This window comes from Cyrtonyx montezumae, unplaced genomic scaffold, assembly GCF_038088225.1.
Source record: "Cyrtonyx montezumae isolate F1298 unplaced genomic scaffold, pur_monq_1.0 scaffold_36, whole genome shotgun sequence".
NCBI lineage: Eukaryota > Metazoa > Chordata > Aves > Galliformes > Odontophoridae > Cyrtonyx > Cyrtonyx montezumae.
Window position 1 is genome coordinate 5,487,060 of NW_027072041.1, and position 18,756 is coordinate 5,505,815.

Here is an 18,756-nt window from a genome sequence, read left to right on the forward strand (position 1 = left end):
TTTAACACCAATACATGTAAGATAGGACACACTATTTGCACGTAAGGTGCAAACAGTAAATTGCAGGATAGTTTCTGGAATATGTGGTAGAAGTTACTGCTTGACCCACTATATGAAAAGGCAGTATAAGTCCATATTGTAAACAGTTAATTTAAATATATAGCATTCACAAAGATTTTGAACAACCTCAAAGCATATAATGAAGATAAAAATGGTTTATAAATAGATATGCTGTCTGAAGTAAAAGCCTAATGACAGAATTTAGACATTTTAGTCTAGCTTCCTGGTGTCAAGCTAGAGAACTGTAAGACTTGCAATAGTATCCCCAAATAATTTTATTAAATACAACTGACCAGGGTTTTCTGGGCTGTTTTCTTCTTTTTTTTTTCTTTGTAGATAAGAATGTTTGCCGAAAATGTAGTGAAAACTGTAAGACATGTGTTGAATTCCAAATCTGCACAGAATGCAAACATGGCCTAAGGTAAGGAAAAGATGGCTGTCAATAAACACAATACCCAAAGAGGCTTATGAGACTGGATGTACAATGAAGAACACTAGATAGGTGTTTAACCTTGAGTTGACCTCATTTCATGTTTTCCATTGATGTTTAAGTTGTAATATAGTATTTTATTGTACAGCTGTGTGCCATTTTGGCCAACAAAGGGCTTTTAAAAGACCTTTTATTTCAAGTAAAATAAAAGCCATAGTCATGTGGAAAACTGACTTCTTCACTGCTTTGACCTTCAGTATGGCAGTCAAGGATTATTTTAGAGGTAGAGCTGATGAGTCATATTAATCTTTGATTCATTCCTGTGATGGTTAGAAACTATTTTCTTATCTTTATTGTTTCTTCATGCATCCAGTCATTCACTTATCTCAAGTACCTCAGGCTCCATTCTGTTACAATATAGTGCACGCATTATTTTAAATGGCAGTGGGTATTTTTATTTCATACGAGGACTTAATCATTCCTGAAACTGATAGGTAAAGCCCACAAAGCATCAGTATGCATTCCAGGCTCCTTTATGAATGAATGACCTTTTGATCCAAGCAGCTAAGGTCAAAAATCTTAAAAAGTCTGTGAAGGCATATATGCTGGCTTTATGCCACAAAAAATATGAAGTCAGTGTTCAGTAACTGTAGGGGTTCTTCTTTCAGAGTACGGTGTTCTGCAAATGTTTTGACACTGACCTTTTACTTTTTGTCTAAGTGGAATTTTGTCTTTCAGGTAATAAAAGCTGAAAGGTGTTTGTTTACAGGGCATGGAGAACTAGATTCTTTTACATTTTGTAAAGGATTTTTCATTCCTACGTATTTATATTGGATTTCTATTTTTCAAGTGCCTGCACAATTTTTATTACAAATATATTTTTTCTTTAAAAAAAAAAAAAGAAAGAAAGAGAGACCCTTTGAAGTTGAAGTGTGATCTAATGGGAAGGAAAGCATAGGACTGGATGTGGTCTGTTTACAGTTTCTGTGAAATATGAGTATCTGCTTCCCTTTTAAAATGTAATTAAATTTTCAATCCAAGTTAAGAGTTTGGAGAATTTTAACAGACTCAGCATGGCTTTCACTGTATCTGTGAAATCAATTTAGTAAGGTAGCAGTTCAGAAGTTTCTGCAGTTGGCATATATATCAGAATACCCAAGACTGCATATTTGTGACATTATATGTCACAGCTACATCCTCATTTTCTGTATATCTCAGAAACTAAGTTTATATACTTGTCTGTCCATTCACACAAACCTCACCACTGGAGAAAGTGTAGTCTGTGAGAGAAAAGGAGAAACAAATTAAGAAAAAATAAAAAATAAAAAATAAATCAGAGTAACATATATTAATGTTTACTTGGACAATATTAGCCATCTGAGACTGGATTTGGGTAATTTTTTCAAAGAGCATCATCTGCGTGGGTGTGACAAATCAGAAATCAGTATTGTCTCCAGGGTATGCATTCTGTATTCCGTAGTGGTTCAAAGATTCCTGCTTTTTTTTTGTCCAGATTATATCTGTAGTCAGAACTTCGAGTGGGACTTGGGAGACCCATATCCCAATTCCGATCCTGCTATAGGTCCGTTAAATAAACTCAAGCAAATGATTAGTTCTTCCATCTGTAAAAATATGATAATGCTACCTGACACTAAAGCACTTTGAGGTGTGTGGCTGAACAAAAAAACTTAAGAAAGCAGACATTCTCAGATATGCTGACTTTGTTTGTTTGTTTATTGCTAAACTGGGACCATATTTACTCTTCAGAATTTCCAGTGATGCTGAGCATACAAAACTTTTGCTGATTCCAATCTGCAAGACAGCATCAGCTCACACTTTAGGTGATAATCCCCGTAGATGAAGAGCATTTTTTGAGAAGGAGTTCATTCCGGTGAAAACTGAGATTCTTTTTAAGATGGGAGACATGGCAGACAAGTCCTAACTTTAAAAAAAGAGCCTACGTCAGCATTTAGAACATGAAAGCATGAGCACAACTTGGAGCATAGATAGCATGGAGATGTGACTCTTTGTGCTATTCCTTTCTGTTAGTCTGTACTTTGTGCTCCTTCTGAAAAGTGCCTGCAGGCAGAGTACCATTGACTGTAATCTAGACAAATCTCCCACACCATGCAGAACTGGCATTAGGAGATTTCAACGAAAACTGCCATGTCAGAAAACAGTGGCAGTTTCCTTCTTTGTCAATCTGTTCTTGACCAGTGCTGTAGCACGTATCAGGAAGTGCTGCTGGTCTTTCACACATACCAGGTTGTTGTCTTGTGTATTTTTTAAATGCAGTGGTGTTGACCCTGTGCCAAATTCCCCGTGGGTAATTGTGTTTTACATGCCTGAATTTTTAGGACTCTGGCATTGTTCATTTTTTTTCTGTCCTCTCCTACTTGGTAGTATTTACAATGAGTCTGTAAACAGCTCCTGTGTTCCACCATAGATAAAACTGAATTTCATTCCCTCTCGAAGTCATTGCTGTCATTTATAAAATATGACCTGTGAAGGAAGCCAGTGAGTCCTGATCTATGAATTGCTTTTTTTAAAGGGAACTACTGATTTGTGAATAAGCTTGTCATTTGTTGCTGTTGTCTCCTTGAACACTGTGTTTGTTTGTTTTTTTTCCTTTTTATAATAGTTTGCATGGCATGAAATGTGCTATCCGCTGTGAAGATGGAAAATACCATAACGGCAGGGAATGTGAACCGTGTCACCGTTCCTGTGCAACGTGTGCAGGTATCTCACTGACACCGATTTGCATTGTTTCCTTTACTCTCTATTTTTAGCTCTGATTTTGTTTTACTATATCGTAATGTGACTGCTGACATGTCATCTCTGAATTCTTTTGTTAGTTCTCTAATGTATTATACATACAGCAGAATTCTTTCAGATAACATAAAAATATAATTTAAAGTATGAATACACTTCTTTTTATTTATTTGTTTATTTTTTCCTTTTATAATGCTTATTCTAATTTTCTGCAATGCCTTCCATTTTCTTTCTGGATTGTAAGAATGATTTATCAGTCCTGTGGCACCTGTAGAACTACCAACATCAATTTCTTTCAGAAAAGAGATAGCAAAACTATTCAATATGATTTCTTCTAACCATACACCATTACAGTTTGATATTATTATTTGAAAGAAGGTAAGTAAGGTTATACCTTGTCTCTAAAGTGGCAGTAAGATTTTGCTACATCTGGAGGCAATAGGAGTAACTAGCCAATAATAGGGTGTATTTTCTCTGTGGTTTAAGGTGGTGGAGTAGATGCATGTATAAACTGCACACAGGGCTATCTCATGGAAGATGGAAGATGTGTGCAATCCTGCAGTACTGGTTACTACCTTGATCGCTCTACTGAAAGTGGATACAAAAGCTGCAAAAGGTATGAGCTGTGCTAATATATGTTTCTGATGATTAGCAGTATGTTAGGAATTACTGTGATGAGAAAGATAATATTTATGAGAAGAGAAAAAAAATATGTATTAGAAACAAATGAAGTAAAAAGTATTTTTTAAGAATGTTGAATTGCATTTATGCCGAACTTCTGAGACTGCTTTTTTTGTACGTGTATGTGTCCTTGACATTAAAAAACCTGTAGTGAGGATCTGTGTAAATATGCATAGAAATGCAGAATATACAAATCTGACAGAGGATCTGTGTTTCACAACAAACTGAAAAAAGGCAAAATGGGATTTTTCAATAGCAAGTTATTTACTGCTCCTGAGGACCATTACAGTTCTTCAGCTACATACACAGAAACATGTCATGAATGTATTACAAGACTTGCTGTTCACCATAGCTCATCTGCATGTACCAGTGGGTGAATAAGCCTTGGAAAAGATTGTGCTGTGCAAAAAAGGGACTTATTTTTTATTCCTTCCTTTGTTTATTTAAATAAATACCACTTTTGCCCTCTGGAATCATTTATTATTGGCTCACACTGAGTTCAGAGCAGGAAGAGAATCATATAATCAAAGAACCATTTGAGTTGGAAGGAACCTCTAAAGGTCATCTAGTTCTCTCTTGCAATTAACAGGGACTAAAGCTCAGTCATAGTGCTCAAAGCAACATCCAACCTGACCTTGAATGTCTACAAGGATGGAGTATCCACCACCACTCTGGGCAACCTGTTCAGGTGCCTGACTACTCGTACCATAAAAAAACTTTTTCCTTATATCCAATCTAAACGTCCCCTCTTTTAGCTTGAAACCATATTCCCTCATCTTGTCACAGCAGACACTGCTCAAGAGTCTTTCCTCTTTGTTAGAACACTCCCTAAGATATTGAAAGGCCAGTATCAGGCCATCCCAGAGCCTTCTCCAAGCTGAACAGCCTGGACTCACAGTGTGTTACAGTTTTCCAGTTTTCCATAATAAATTAAAATAAAGTAAAATAAATTAAAATAAAATAAAATAATAAAATAAAGTAAAATAGAGTAAAATAAAATAAAATAGAATAAAATAAAATAATACACAGTCAAAATCTAACAAAGTCAGAAGGGTGATGAAGTGACTGGGCAGCAGGTCAGGCTTTTCCATCATGTGGCTTTGAGTCCATTCCTTGGTGGTGGATGGATGCACTGTCAGTTTAATACTTCCATTTATTACTTCTACATAGTTCTAAAGTACTAGAATGATGCAGCTGTTTACTAAAAAAAATAAAAAGTATAAAAAGTGGTTGGAGGAAAAAAAAAAAACAGCAATGAGTTGTAGGGGGACTTTTTTTTTTTTTAATTATTCTCATTGCTACAGCAGCTGACACTTCTGTAAGCAGCAAACAAGCCCTTTACAATTCAGAATCTTTCTCCTGGGACCTCCTGTATTTGTTGAGGCCATAAGGTCAAACCATACCACTGTCTTTCAGATGTGATGCCAGCTGCTTGGATTGCAGTGGTCAAGGAGACAGAAACTGTACGATCTGCCCAAGTGGCTATAACCTAGACTCTGGTGTCTGTGTGGTGGGAACAGTCTGCAAGGATGGTGAGTGCAGTTCACTGAAAAGATCTTTTTTGCCCCTGCTGACAGCTTTTCTTACATGTATTGTGTTGGTTTGATTTCTTTACTTTTGTTATATTATCTATTTTAGGTCTATATCTTACTTTTTTTTTCAGATATATAAAAAGGAGAAAGCTACATAAGTAGTGTATTAATAGGATTAGTCACATATATACCTAAATTTTCTTAAAATAGTTTCCCCCCTACCTGCAGCAACCTATTTTCGCTTTCTTACCTGTTTTTCAAAAGTCATTGCTTTTGGAAGATTTTTATATAATGATCCTAGCGTACTGTCAACAGAATTGCACGTTATTAATTGATTTCACCACTTTAAACTGTGAAAGTGATGGTAAGTAGAAAGGATCTTAAGTAGCTGTAGTATTACTTGAATTGTGTGAAAAGGTAGTGAGAAAGAAAAGAATAGAGGGCACCCAATTTGTTACAGAGATTTGAACTTCCTCCAAGTTCTCTGAGGCAGCAAATAGATCATTCATATTGTGTATGATTGGCTTAATTATTCACTAATACTGATTCCTTTCACAAATCACAATTACAGAGACACTGAGATAATGTTACTCTGAAAATGTGAATTACTTGTAGGTAACAGGTCAACAAGTGCTGTCCAAGAGGATGAACGTACCGAAATAATGCCCTCTGTTAAGCAGTGTGAAGGAAACCCAATATAAAATAGTCTTAGACATATACTAATACATCAGTTTGGTCTTCATTATGGTAGAGGCAATCAGTTGTCCACATGCAGCTTCACCTGGGTACACATAGTTGCCCAGGACTGAGGACACTTCACCTCTGTCTCATGTTCTTTAGAGTGCAATTGCAGCACAACACGTGGGCAAGTGGGGCAATTGCAGTGGCATGCAACTGGATCCTACTGCATGGCATGTTCTCTCAGCAGCGTAGGTTAGCCAAGGAAGGGACAGAATTTCCTCTGTTAAGTTGCCAAGCATGGAGGCTCTCATTCTACTGCCTGACAGTCAAACGCTGGGTATGCATTACTCTGTAGGATTTGAGAATATTTATTCTTTTTTCATGGTTTGACAGTTTTATTCTTTAATTCATGAAAATCAAGAACAAATTCCTTTGCTGTAAATATCACTGTTTTCTAATTATTCTCTTTCTAATCTTTTTTTCTTTTTCACAAATGGATACCAATCATTCCCTATCGGACCACACAATATCTCTTCCTGAAAAATAAAATGCTGTTGACTGAAATTCCTTCTGATGGACCAAATTTCCTACTTGCTACCTGATCCTGAATGGTCTCTTCAACCAAATCTACCTGTCTGACCAATTAAACCTCCCTCCATGGTAAACACCATGCTCTCCAAACCTTCAACTTCCCCTTCCTCCCTTGCTGCTGCCCTCCGGAAGCCACGGAAGAGTCCTGGGCCGAGGGAGGATTCTGTATGCTGGTGAAAAAGAACAATCTCTGCCAGCGGAAAGTGCTCCAGCAGCTGTGTTGCAGAACATGTACGCACAAGGGGTGAACTCACACCTCCCAGAGTCCTCCTGCTCCTGTAGACTTATAGATTAACACGTATTATTGAAAAAGGAAAAACAAAAAACAAAAAACAAAAAAAAAAAAACAAAAACAAAAAAAAAACACCTCTCTCTCTCTCTCCCCCCATTTGTCTGGGGAGATGGTGAACTGTTTGTTGGAACTTAAATGGAAAAACTACAACACGCCTACCTTTCATAACTGGGTGTTTAGAGCTGAGCATCCAGGATCACAGAGTCAGTATTGTGTGACCAAAGCATTTGATGCCAAAATTAACGTTTAACTCATGATTTGAATTCCTGTCAACTTTAAGATTGTTTCTGTTTTTGAAGGTCTTTTTTCTTCCCTTTTTTTTTCCACCTTGTTTCCCCTTCAGGATGTTTTAAAGAGTGTCAAGAATACACACACGTTTACATGGATTAAAACTAAACAATACAAAAAGGTTTGCATTAGTCTTTTTTGTGAATTGACAGAGGGAACTTCAGGAAATGAGTCCCTAAGGGAATCAGAAACATTGTCAGCTGCAGGACTAAGTTCTGTCCCTTTTGTACCAGTATTTAAAAAAGAAGAGTAATCATTTCTGCACACAATTCTTTCCTACTTACTCTGCTGTGTGCTGTTTTTTTGTATCACATGCAGTGTGTATATATGTTTTGCCCAAAGTGGATTTTTGGTCATATAGATCTCATTTTTAGACAGCTAGCTTATTAACAGATATGCTAGGATTTTTATTTTATTTTTTTAAATTGTAAAAGCTATTTCAAATAAACTTAAAAAAAAATTTTGTTCCTGTTGTGAACAAGTTCAGAAGATGCTACTCTTGGTTTGCATAAGCAAGAGTAATGTATACGTGGAAATCGAAAAGTTGCTAACATGTAAGGAGTATTCATAAATTATTGTTGTCTTGTAACGTTCACCAAAAAGGGGATATTATCATGCAAGTATGTGGGGATATTTTATAGTGCCCATACAGAAATGCCAGTGTGACTGTATGTGACAGAATGTGTTTACAGGACTGGATTTATAATTGAGCTTGTAACACTGTGCCAAATACATCTCCCGGAGTATTAACATATAGGGCAATAAATCAACTGTTTTCTTGATGTAATGATCTCGTCTTGATGGGCCTGAATCTTTTAACTGCTCCTAGTACAAATTTCAGCAGGAAAAATCCTGTTGAGGCCTATGAAGTTACCTCACTGTAAAACCATCCTGGGTGGTGAGAGGGGCAGGTCTCTGTCTCCTCTCTGTAGTCAGGTACACAGTTGTTCAGTATATATTCATCAGTTTCACCATCAGTTGCTGTTTGGAAGCCATTCATTTTATCAGAAAACAGTAAATTGAGTTTCAAAGATACTGATTATGGGAAAAAAATACCTAAAATGTGCAAAGTCTCACTCTGTTATTTCTCCAGGACACACAAGTAGAAAATGTATTGCAGGTGTTTAAGCATGTAAATGTTAGAAAATAAAGACAACCTCCTCTTCAAATGCAAAAATTATTGTGGAACTTTTACAAATGAATTAATATAAACCTATGCTCACTTTGCCAGAGAGCAGGTAAACTACTAGAACCCATGTCTGATTCTGTACAACGAGGCCTGTGAAGCTCCTTTGGTGCCCATTACAGATTTCTCCTAAACATGCAAAATTATGAAAATTTAATTTGTGCTAGTTTAACTACTAGTCTGTTACTGCCTCATTTCTCAGTATAACAATTTTAACTAGAACATAATGCTTTCAAAGTTTAAGTTAATATTATATATATATTATATATAAATATATATTCATAATTGAGATTTAATTATGTAATAGATTGTAAAGAGTTTGTTTGGGTACTTAAAATGCCTTTAACACTATTGTAGAGAAAAACTTAATATCTTTGTTTTCTTTAAAAAAAAAAAAAACTGACACATTGTTAATCCAAATTCATTTTTACTGAAAAAAAAAATACTGTACATGTGTAAAATGTTCAGTTGTTATTTGTAAAATAGGGTAGTTCTGTTGTAATTGATATTGGCCAAAATCAATGTTATTCCATATTTTATTTTTTCTATTAAATTAACCTAACTTCTTGTTCCTTTGGTCTGGAAAAACATGTTGATAATCTCCATGTAAAATATATCTGTTGAAGGGCACAGGTAGCTTTATGGTATAGATACTACATGCAAGTCACTGACACAAACTGGAAGGGTAGAGGTGTTTGATTTTTTGCGGATTTAAGTGATGGAATTGATGTAAGCAGCAATGGTTTCTGTGGAGGACACCCATGTCCATGCCCTGGTGAGCAACAGTGTTGGCTTCCTTCCACCCGTGGGAGTTTTTCTCTTGCAGACTTAATGAAAATGTTTCATTCATAAATACATTTTGACTCAGACAGTTCAGGAGGGAGGTGGTGGTTTTGTAGCCATTCCTGGACATTTCCACAGTGCAGAACTGTTGCCTGTTCACTTGCCAGTGCTGGCATTCAGTACACCTCAGTCACAATCCTGCACAGCCACTTAAGAACAGTAGGCTGTCTCTCCTTCCCATTAAATGGAGAGGGCTACATATAGACTCAGCGTGGTGCCTGCCAGATCAGAGTTTCCGCTGGCATTAGTTGATGCTTTCATGCATTTCCCACTTAGTCCCATAACCTGAATGGAGGCCAGAGTGACAAATCATCCACACAACTTGAAAACTTGATGAAGTTTTAAGCATTTTAACTGAAGCTGTGTAAAGTTCCTGAAAACAAAACAAAACAAAAAACCACTTTTCAGTCATTGGCTTTCAGCCTCAATGTTTAATTGTCACCAGCTTGGTTTCAAAATAAGGAGTTAGGCCACCAGTCTGCATTTTTCCTGTCAGTTCTTGGAGTAAATGTATAGAGGACATCACATGTTCAGTAATAGTTTCATTAAACCACACCGGTTGGAAAAAGGTTGGCTTAATGCTTACACCAGTACTCTACAAAGAGCTGCTTTTTTCAGGTCACACCTCACGATCATATTTTAACTCACTTGAGAAATTCAATCAACTTTATTGGCTTCTATGGTTTTATTTACTGTGTCCTTGGGGGAAGGATAATAATTTCATTACAACTCCAGCCCTAGTTTGCCCTGTAGGGTGCATCTGTAAATGTTGGGCTGTGAAGCCTCACAGAGAAGCTACCCTAGAATGGAGTTTTAGCTTGAAAACCAGGACCTCCTTGAAGATTGTTGCTTGTTGATGCCTTGACAGCATAATGACATTGGACAGATACAAGCACAATTAGCAAACAGCACTGTATTTAGCCCTTGTATCAGGAGTTAGATTGCAACTGAAGAATGCTTGCTTGTTTTCCACTGCAGAATTGTTTTGATCTCCTCTTTCTGATTAAATGTTGAGTATTTTGAAGTATTCAGTATTTTATGCCTTGTTGTCAGCACGCAGAGCAGATATGGAGCACTTTAGAAAGGCCACAAGCTACTGAACTTACAGAAAATGATACATTTCTTCCTGTATGGAAGACTCAGGTTGATGTCAGGCCAAATCTGTTCATCAATTACTTCCCTGCTCGTAAGTATAAAAAATCATTTTTTTTACAAACATTCTTTTAGTTAAGGCATATCACTTCCATGGGAAACTATCTTATCTGGCAGTTCATATTTGTGCAGGAGAATCCTTACACAGTCATTGATTTCAATGCAAACTGAACAGCCACATTGTCACTGTGGACCATAGCAAATTTCATACTTCAATTAACACTATTTTTAGCCAGAAAGGTTATTGTGCCCCAGACAAGGAAGTAGTTTGCAGAAGCCCAGTTTGTGAATTCATAGTTTTGTAAGTGGAGGATGCATTTCTGTAATCAGGCCTTTCTGCTTTTCTGCATGCTGCTATCCACCTCAGCCATACATCAGTGTAGTGTGGCTGACGGCAAGTTGTGTCAGTAGAAACCAGTGGGAGCCACACACTCCTGTCCAGCAGCTCTTGTGGCTCTTGGCTTACACTGTCTACCTGCATACACTGGCAAATCCTATCTTTTTCTAGGAGGCTTTGCAGCTCCCTCTGTGTGGAAAACAGGCTTTTAATAAAGATTTTCCTGCAAGGCCTGAAAGATTACCGTAGTTCCTATTTGGACTGCAAGTTTCCAGTGGCCTGGGAAATTCTGAGCAACATCTGATATTGAATATGTAGTACAACATCAAGGCTGCTGCTTGTTCCATGTTGTGAAATAATGATAACAATTATGACACTATGAGCCTTTGAAAAGTCTACATGCAGAGACACTATAGATGACTGCAGTGACTGAATAGAACTTGTAGCCAGCGATGAGCAAGTTAATGCTTTTAGCAGCCACATCACAGACAACCTGAACATTACCTGTACCAGTGTCCACTTCAGGTAACTATATGCTACTTTTAAATACATTTTTTAATGAATTGAATTTCTGTAACAAGGCCTGTTATAAATTCAAGATTCCTGTAAAGACATTTAAGTGACAGCTTGTGTGACTCAGTGTTTTCAATCTGTAGTGCAATTCATGGAACAGTAAATTGTCATTGATCTATTACCATGCCTTATATTTATATTGCATATGCCATTGTCATGTCATTGGTAAAGAACAAAACAAGAAAAGTTCTGTCATTAAATGTTTGTGCAAAATATTTTAAGCAAGCATTAAAGAAGTTTTCCAACATAAAAATAAATGTCCTAGTCAAATTTGCATTGGAAAGAAACTGACCCCAGTGAGAACTTACTTGAAATTGTTCAGAATCTGTGGTTTCAATATTTAAAAAAGAAAAAATTGAGAAAGTACTTTTGATGAGCAAGTTGTTTAAGAGAGAAAGAAAAATATTTGCTTGACATAATTTTTTATTGTTTTAAATTGTTATGGGAGGTTCCAGTTTTGATTAAATTAATTATCTGATTATGCATTACAGTCGGCCATGGTATTTCCAGGAAGCAACAAATGCAGCCTGTCATTGCCACACCAAAGGATGCTTTTTGTTACATCTCATTTTCTGAGAAGCTCTTGTATTTGTTGCCAAAGATAGGCAAGGCAAGGCTTAGAAGAATGTCCTTTATACAATCCTTTATTTATCACTGTTTCTCAGTGTCTTGGGATGGATTTGTTGAAGGCCCTGTGGGACAACAACGTGACTTCCCAAAGCAAAAAATGCCATCTGATCACAAAGCGCAGTAGACATCTTTATTCCCTGTCCCTGGAGCCATTTAAGGCAAGGCTGTATGTGGCTCTGGGCAGACCGGTCTAGTGGTTGGCAACCCTGCCCACAGCACTAGCTGATCTTTGAGGTCCTTTTCAACCCTGGTCATTCTATGATTCTATGATCTTTGCCTTGTGGTGTTACAAAATACTCCGATAATTTACCCATTTTGACAGTCAGTGCAGGGTGGAGAAACTAGAACAATGACACAATGGGAATATTTTCTGACCATCCTGCAAACTCAGTAAAAGCACTGAATCTCGCTGAAGCTGGACAAGTGTGGTTTAGTTCCAATTGAGATAGCGCACATTTCCTCTGTTCAGAATTGTCCCTGCCCACTGCCGTGCTCTTGGTGTTTGTGTGCACACCAAGCTGTGGGTCTCCAAGTCCCCACGCATTACATTGCTGGCAACACCAATGCTTGTGACCATGCTCGTGCCAATTATGTGCATTGTCACAAGTTCAAAATATTCATTACCAAAATAATGTCCCTTTTCTTACTTCAGGAGCAAGGCTATACTGAAGAGTAGCTCATAGGTGTGACAGCCTTCTGAACACATTAGGTTCACAGGGACTCAAATTGCTCCAGCAGCCAAACAGTGCTGCAAAGCCTCTCTGCAGCTGTATCCAAAACAGAGGAGATGTATCATTTGCTCATTTCTGCATCCTCGGGGAATGTTCTGGATCATGTTTGCTTGAGAAATCATACAAAGTAGTTGCTTTGGCTATTCCTGAAGTGCTTGTAGTGGAGACTAAGAACAAGGAGAGACTGTAAGCACGGTGAGGTCACCAATGTAGGGTTACTGAACTGGCTGAAGACTTAGAGATGAGAATAAAACTCAGTCTTTCATTAAAATACTTAGTTTCATCTGTTCCTTATTTGGAAGGAGATAAACTTTATCTTTTGGACTGATTTCTCTTAGGTTTTAATATATTCATCTTTAGATATCAAACATATTACATTTGATTAGTAGTTTGAATCTGAGTTGTTATATCTTGTTAGTTTGCCTATTGAAATCTGCCCGGTTATTTCAGCAGATCTGCACTGATACCATGATTAAGTTTAGAATCTTCAGTACAAATGATCAGCAGGCAACACTACATTTAAGATGGATGCCAGCAATGAAATACTGTCCTGAGACATACAGCCACAGCCTTGTGTCTCTCTGCAGAAACCCTATGGACAGAAAGGGCTTCATAACTGTATACCTCTTAGTGTGTAATGTAAGAGATAGATATTGTGCTGCAATTACTGCCTCTTGAGCATGATGTGCTTTCTGCCAGCACTGAAAGATTCTATCTGGAGTGCACTGCAGGTGTAAATAACAACACTGTTATTCAAGATACACAGACAGCCTCTACCTTTCTTTTGTATGTTTCACAGAATATTATCTGGATTTCCAACACAGTGCAATCATCAATATGAGATAAATTCCAGTGACATTCAAGTGTCACCATTCCATTGTCCTTCCAGAAGTTCCCAGCTATTGAGCTTCTAAATAAATAAAGGAATGAATGAATGAATAAATAAATAAAACAACCAGGAAATCTGACAACATCGGGCAGAGAAATCTCTATTTAAGAATGTCCAGAAATTGAGAGGATAAACAGGTTTTTTACCACTGTCATTTTGAAATTTAGATAGCAAGACCTAGCATTTCCCCTCCTTCGTGAAGTGAGAAGGGTACAGAGCAAAAAATAGGATAGCAGTATGGACTGGGATTGCTCCATTCCCAGAATGCTCCAGGGTTACCTCATTACGACCTTCCAAACATAGAATCACACACGACTTCAAGGATCATGGTGTTCCAACCCTTCAGCCAGAGGCGTGGTTGAAAGCTACTAGATCAAGTACTAGATCAGATTGCATAGGCCCTGTCCAAATTGACCTTAAACACCTTCAGAGACAGGGCATTCACAGCCTCTCTGAGTAACCTGTTCCAGCACCTCACCACTCTCAGTAAAAAACTTCTCCCACCCAGAACTTGAAGGGAGCTTACAAGTAGGAGAATGGCCAACTTTTTACAGGCTCTGATAGTGATAGGACAAGGGGGAATGACCTTGAACTAAAAGAGGGGAAATTTAAGTTAGATTTTAGGAGGAAATTTTTCACTCAGGGTGATGAGGTGCTGGCACTGCTGCCCAGGGAAGCTGTGGGTGCCCCACCCCTGGAAGTATTCAAGGCTGGGCTGCATGAGGCACTGGGTAGACTGAGCTGGTGGGAGGCAGCCCTGCCCACAGCAGGGGGGCTGGGACTGGATAATATTTAAGGTCCCTTCCAAACCCAGCCATTCTATGATTCCGTGTGCTCTGATTTCATTATTCATTCAGTTTTTTCATGGGGTTGCTAAATTCCAGGTTGCATGTGAGCAGCAGAAAACCCTGCCATGCTCTCATCTTTATGCCTACACAGGACAGGGAGAAACACAATTCCTGCCCAGCTTTCACCTCCGGTCACATTATTATTAGCACAAACAGACATTTAAAGCTGATTTTTAAAACTCAGAAAATACCTTTCTGGAGTCTACTTCTTAGTACCCCTGATGGCTTTGACCTTTCTGCAATGGGCTTCTAACAACCATTGTGTAAGTGCTACATAGAAATGAGGGACACATTTTTACACATACGTGCATGCGCACAGACACTTGCACATAAAAGAAGGAAAAAATCCCTTTGTGTCAGTAAAAAAGGCAGCTTTGAACAATGTAAATATTATTATTCATCTGGGGAATAGATAGAGAGTTATGCAAGATAGGATAGTTGATAATGTCAGCCACTTTACTCTTGCCTACCATGATTAAAGCTAACCTGAGGCTCTCTGCGATACCAGCTAATCATAATTGTAATCAGGTCTTTCACATGAAAACTATGGTATAACACTCAGCTCCACACACTACTGTTCAGGGAAGAGATCCTTAACCCTTTCCCAGATCCTGACTCAGCCCTCGGCACTAAGAGGCAACTAAGGAGCCAGCATCCCCTACCCCAGCTCCGTGTTGATCCCTGTTAAAGGCTTTCATCCCAAACCCCTCTCAGCACCTCAGATGGTATCACTCAAGCGTTCTGTTCTTAAAGGATCTCTCTCTTGTCCCTTCTGCTCACTCAGACAGGGAGATGGAAACATGGTCATTATGAAAAATGACTGAATGGAGAATAATAAGTAGCAGGACGCTGAAAGCTGAGGTCAGACATACCAGAACTGGAAATGAGGCTCAAGTTTAAGACTAGCAAAAAGCTAAGGAGGAAATTAAATGTCACAGAATCTATGCCGTAACATTTTCAAGATGAAGACTGGATTTCTTTCAGGTAGCAGTAACCTATCTGATGTTAAGTGTTTGGACAAAGCTGAGGTGAAACTCTAAGAGGAATACTCAGGATAAATTTTAATGGCTTCTTACAAACAGCTTGGTCTCAGTCCTTCATGGTATTAAGTTTCATGCATTAATTTTATCAAAACTCAAGGAGCTGGTCCTATCTGCTAGCCAAAATAAAACGTGTCAGGGCTAAACATAGGAAAAGCAAAACTTTTCTGTTGACTGAATTATCTTGCTTCTCACTGCCAATTTGTTAAAAATAATTCAAAACTGTATTTCTTTATTTGTTCTGGGGAACCTTTGTAACCCATAGGATTGCATACAAAAGCCCAATAACAAAATCTGTACAGTTTTCCATATAAGTAAACAAGAAAAGGATAAAACAGGGTTGCTTTTGGGTTGTTTACAAAGAAAGGTCACTGGCAATGCTAGAGAAGGTAACCTGTGAATGTTTTTTAATTACATTCAGCGATGTTTTAGTTAACAACAATGGGGAATTAACATGCAGTAAGGATATTCATACCTTCACCCAACTGTTTTCCATGTCCTGCCAATGAATGGTAGATTTTGAAAGCAGGAGGGATGTGTACTCAAGCAAAGATGTAGTAACATCCCAGAAGTCATGACCATGCTCTAATCTGGGACTCAGGAGAGGCAGTCTGGTTTGCTGTCACACCCTTAGCCTAACTTGATGAGCTTGCTGCAATTCAGTGTTTATGCCTCCAAAATGGGAGATAATCGTTTTTTCCTCATTTAAAAATGCACTGTACCACCTGACAGGAATTTGATATACATGTGCAGTTAAGACACAGCATAAAATCTGACATCACCCCAATAAAGAGGCAACTCTAACTACAAACACATGGAATTCTACACAGAAATCTTGCAGTTTTGAGGCATTATTTCTGTCAACATTAGTTTATTCCTATAATACTTCTGGATTCCTTCTTTTTAAAAAGGTGACAAATATTTTTAAACAATGTGACAAGGTATCAGAAGTGATAAACAAGTGAAAATTGAATCTAGGAAGATACAAAGCAGCTGATTACTATTGCTTGAATTGAGGCATAGGTGGAATGCTTTGCTAATGGTATTTCTCCACTGCATATGTTGGGCAGATAAAAAAAGAATTAATATAAAAGAAAAAAAAAAAGTGTCAAGACTTCATTAACTGGTGTTATCTAGAAAGTTAAAGGTATCATCTGTCATTTAAACTGTGATGTGGAGAGGTTTAAAATTCTCTGAAGTTTTCTTTCTGTCTTAACTCTTTGAATAGTTTTAAATACATATATATATGTATATTGTTTTACCATTCAGTGACAGATACACTGCTCTAGATATGACTTGCTATTCAGAATTTCTACATGTGTAAGCAACACGTGATGCACATTCTCACAATCACATACTTCGAAGTACTTCAATTCAAAAATTAAGTCAGCAGAGAGATGGTCTTCCTGGCGGTGTTCCAGGGCAGCTAAAATGAATCGCAGAACTTCCAACGAAAGAAGAAACAAAGAAATAGCAGAAACCTTTTAAAACTCAGCGCCTGTACCTTGTGGGAGAGATATAGCCTGTGTGGGACCAGGTATAGCCAAGGTGTGTGAATCAGTGTTGCAGGTCCCACAGATAAACATACAGGCAGCAGGGGCAAATAAAGTGAAGGTAGTAAAGACTGAAGAAACAAAATGCCGAACATGAATCAGACAACAGTATGAAATAAGCACTTTTGTAATAACATTGCACAAAGAGATGACCTAGCTGCATAAAATTGGTAGTACCAAGAACCGAGCCACCAGACCTGCAAGAGGAATGTTTTCCAGGTACTACATTTTTTCTGTTTGTGCACTGTCTACCAAAAAGCTTGTTAGAAAATATCTGAAGAAGTTGGTGATCATTCTGTTGCAAGAAGTATCAAATTTTATTTTAAAATCTCATAAAGACTCCTGAAATTATGGGATTCCATACTATACTTTCTAAATACCAATTGTAAGGAGTCAAGTTATTTACCTCAATGAAAGCTGTCAGAGACCTGAAGCTCTACATGGCAGCAGGCTGCGGCCTCTTTTGTGTGCTGTGATAGTACAACATCCTCTCCCTGTCTGCCTCTTTCTAGTGTGTTGTATCACGACTCTTAAGACAGGATTAACCAAATTTGCAGCATGGGTGGCTTTTATTAAGCAGCAGAAATAACAGGGGTTCTATGTTTAACGCACACATTTCCATGTAAAAAATGCAGAGATTTGTTTCTGTCATCTCAAGAGCTTGTTCATTTGCTTCCAGCTCCAAACTTCTTCCCAGACCAGCTTCTATGTAGCACTATTTTCTTGTTTTACATCATCTATCACTGGCTTCTGGCTCATTTTTTTGTCTATATCTTTCCAGGAGACGCACATACCTTAACAAAATCAAAACTATGTCTGTACCTCATCTCTATGTTAGTGTAACTCATCTCTGGCTCATTTTGGGTATTTTGACTCCTAAAATTCATGCTTTTTACCAAATCTGTATTTCCAAGTGCAGCATAAGTGAAGACTTTCTCAATATTAAAGTAACCAAGAAACGGCAAGATTTATGTATTACACAGAACTCTGTACAACCTCTTCCATTATTTATGGATTTAAGAGTGCAGGAACAATCAGTTCTATCAACCATATAAACTCCATTAGAATAAATTTTCCTACAGGAAACTGACATAAAATACCCAATCTTGGTTGTTTGTTTGTTTGTTTTTTTAAGCTGCTTTGTAAACCCATTTGCAATCCCGCTATTACGTCGCATACAGATCTAGTATTCATGTCAATTACCAAATCATAAAAGCACATTATCATCAAATAGCTTGGATTGGAAGAGATGAACATCTCTGCTCTGAGATTTATGGAAAGTATACCTTAGCAGTTGGTTTTCCAAAGAATATTCGCTAAATAAAAATAAAGATTTTTCAGTTCAGCCCTCTACTAATATCATGGTACTCATTTTCCTGGTGTTTTTTATCTAAATCTCAGTTTTCAGGCAACCATTTGTATAATAAAAATATTTTTTTCTCAAGTCCAGGTGTTCACATGGGCACCAAATTTTCACTCAGTTTGAAGAATTGCCTTTGTCTTGAGGAGCTAAGTATTGTAGCAGCAGTATGAGAGGGAAACAAAGGTGCTGTAGCTAAAGGTCGGGGAGCACAAGTATGTCTGACTAATGAAGGATACTCAAATCTTTCTCCACATACAACATGCCTCACATGCATGAGAATGTAC

General features: G+C 37.7%; 1 protein-coding gene across 3 annotated transcripts in view; it reads left to right on the forward strand.

Annotated features, from left to right (window-relative positions):
- PCSK5 (proprotein convertase subtilisin/kexin type 5) overlaps positions 1-18,756 on the forward strand; it is a 265,589-nt gene that overhangs the window by 190,056 nt on the left and 56,777 nt on the right. The window contains exons 17-21 of one of the 3 annotated variants that reach the window (XM_065745517.1): positions 397-481; positions 3,132-3,229; positions 3,749-3,878; positions 5,360-5,475; positions 6,880-9,446. In XM_065745517.1, the coding sequence (XP_065601589.1) occupies positions 397-481; positions 3,132-3,229; positions 3,749-3,878; positions 5,360-5,475; positions 6,880-6,995 (545 nt within the window). In that variant the 3' untranslated portion in view covers positions 6,996-9,446. Of the gene's footprint in view, positions 1-396; positions 482-3,131; positions 3,230-3,748; positions 3,879-5,359; positions 5,476-6,879; positions 9,447-18,756 lie in introns of those variants that run through there. The other 2 variants (XM_065745519.1, XM_065745518.1) reach the window with 2 other exon arrangements.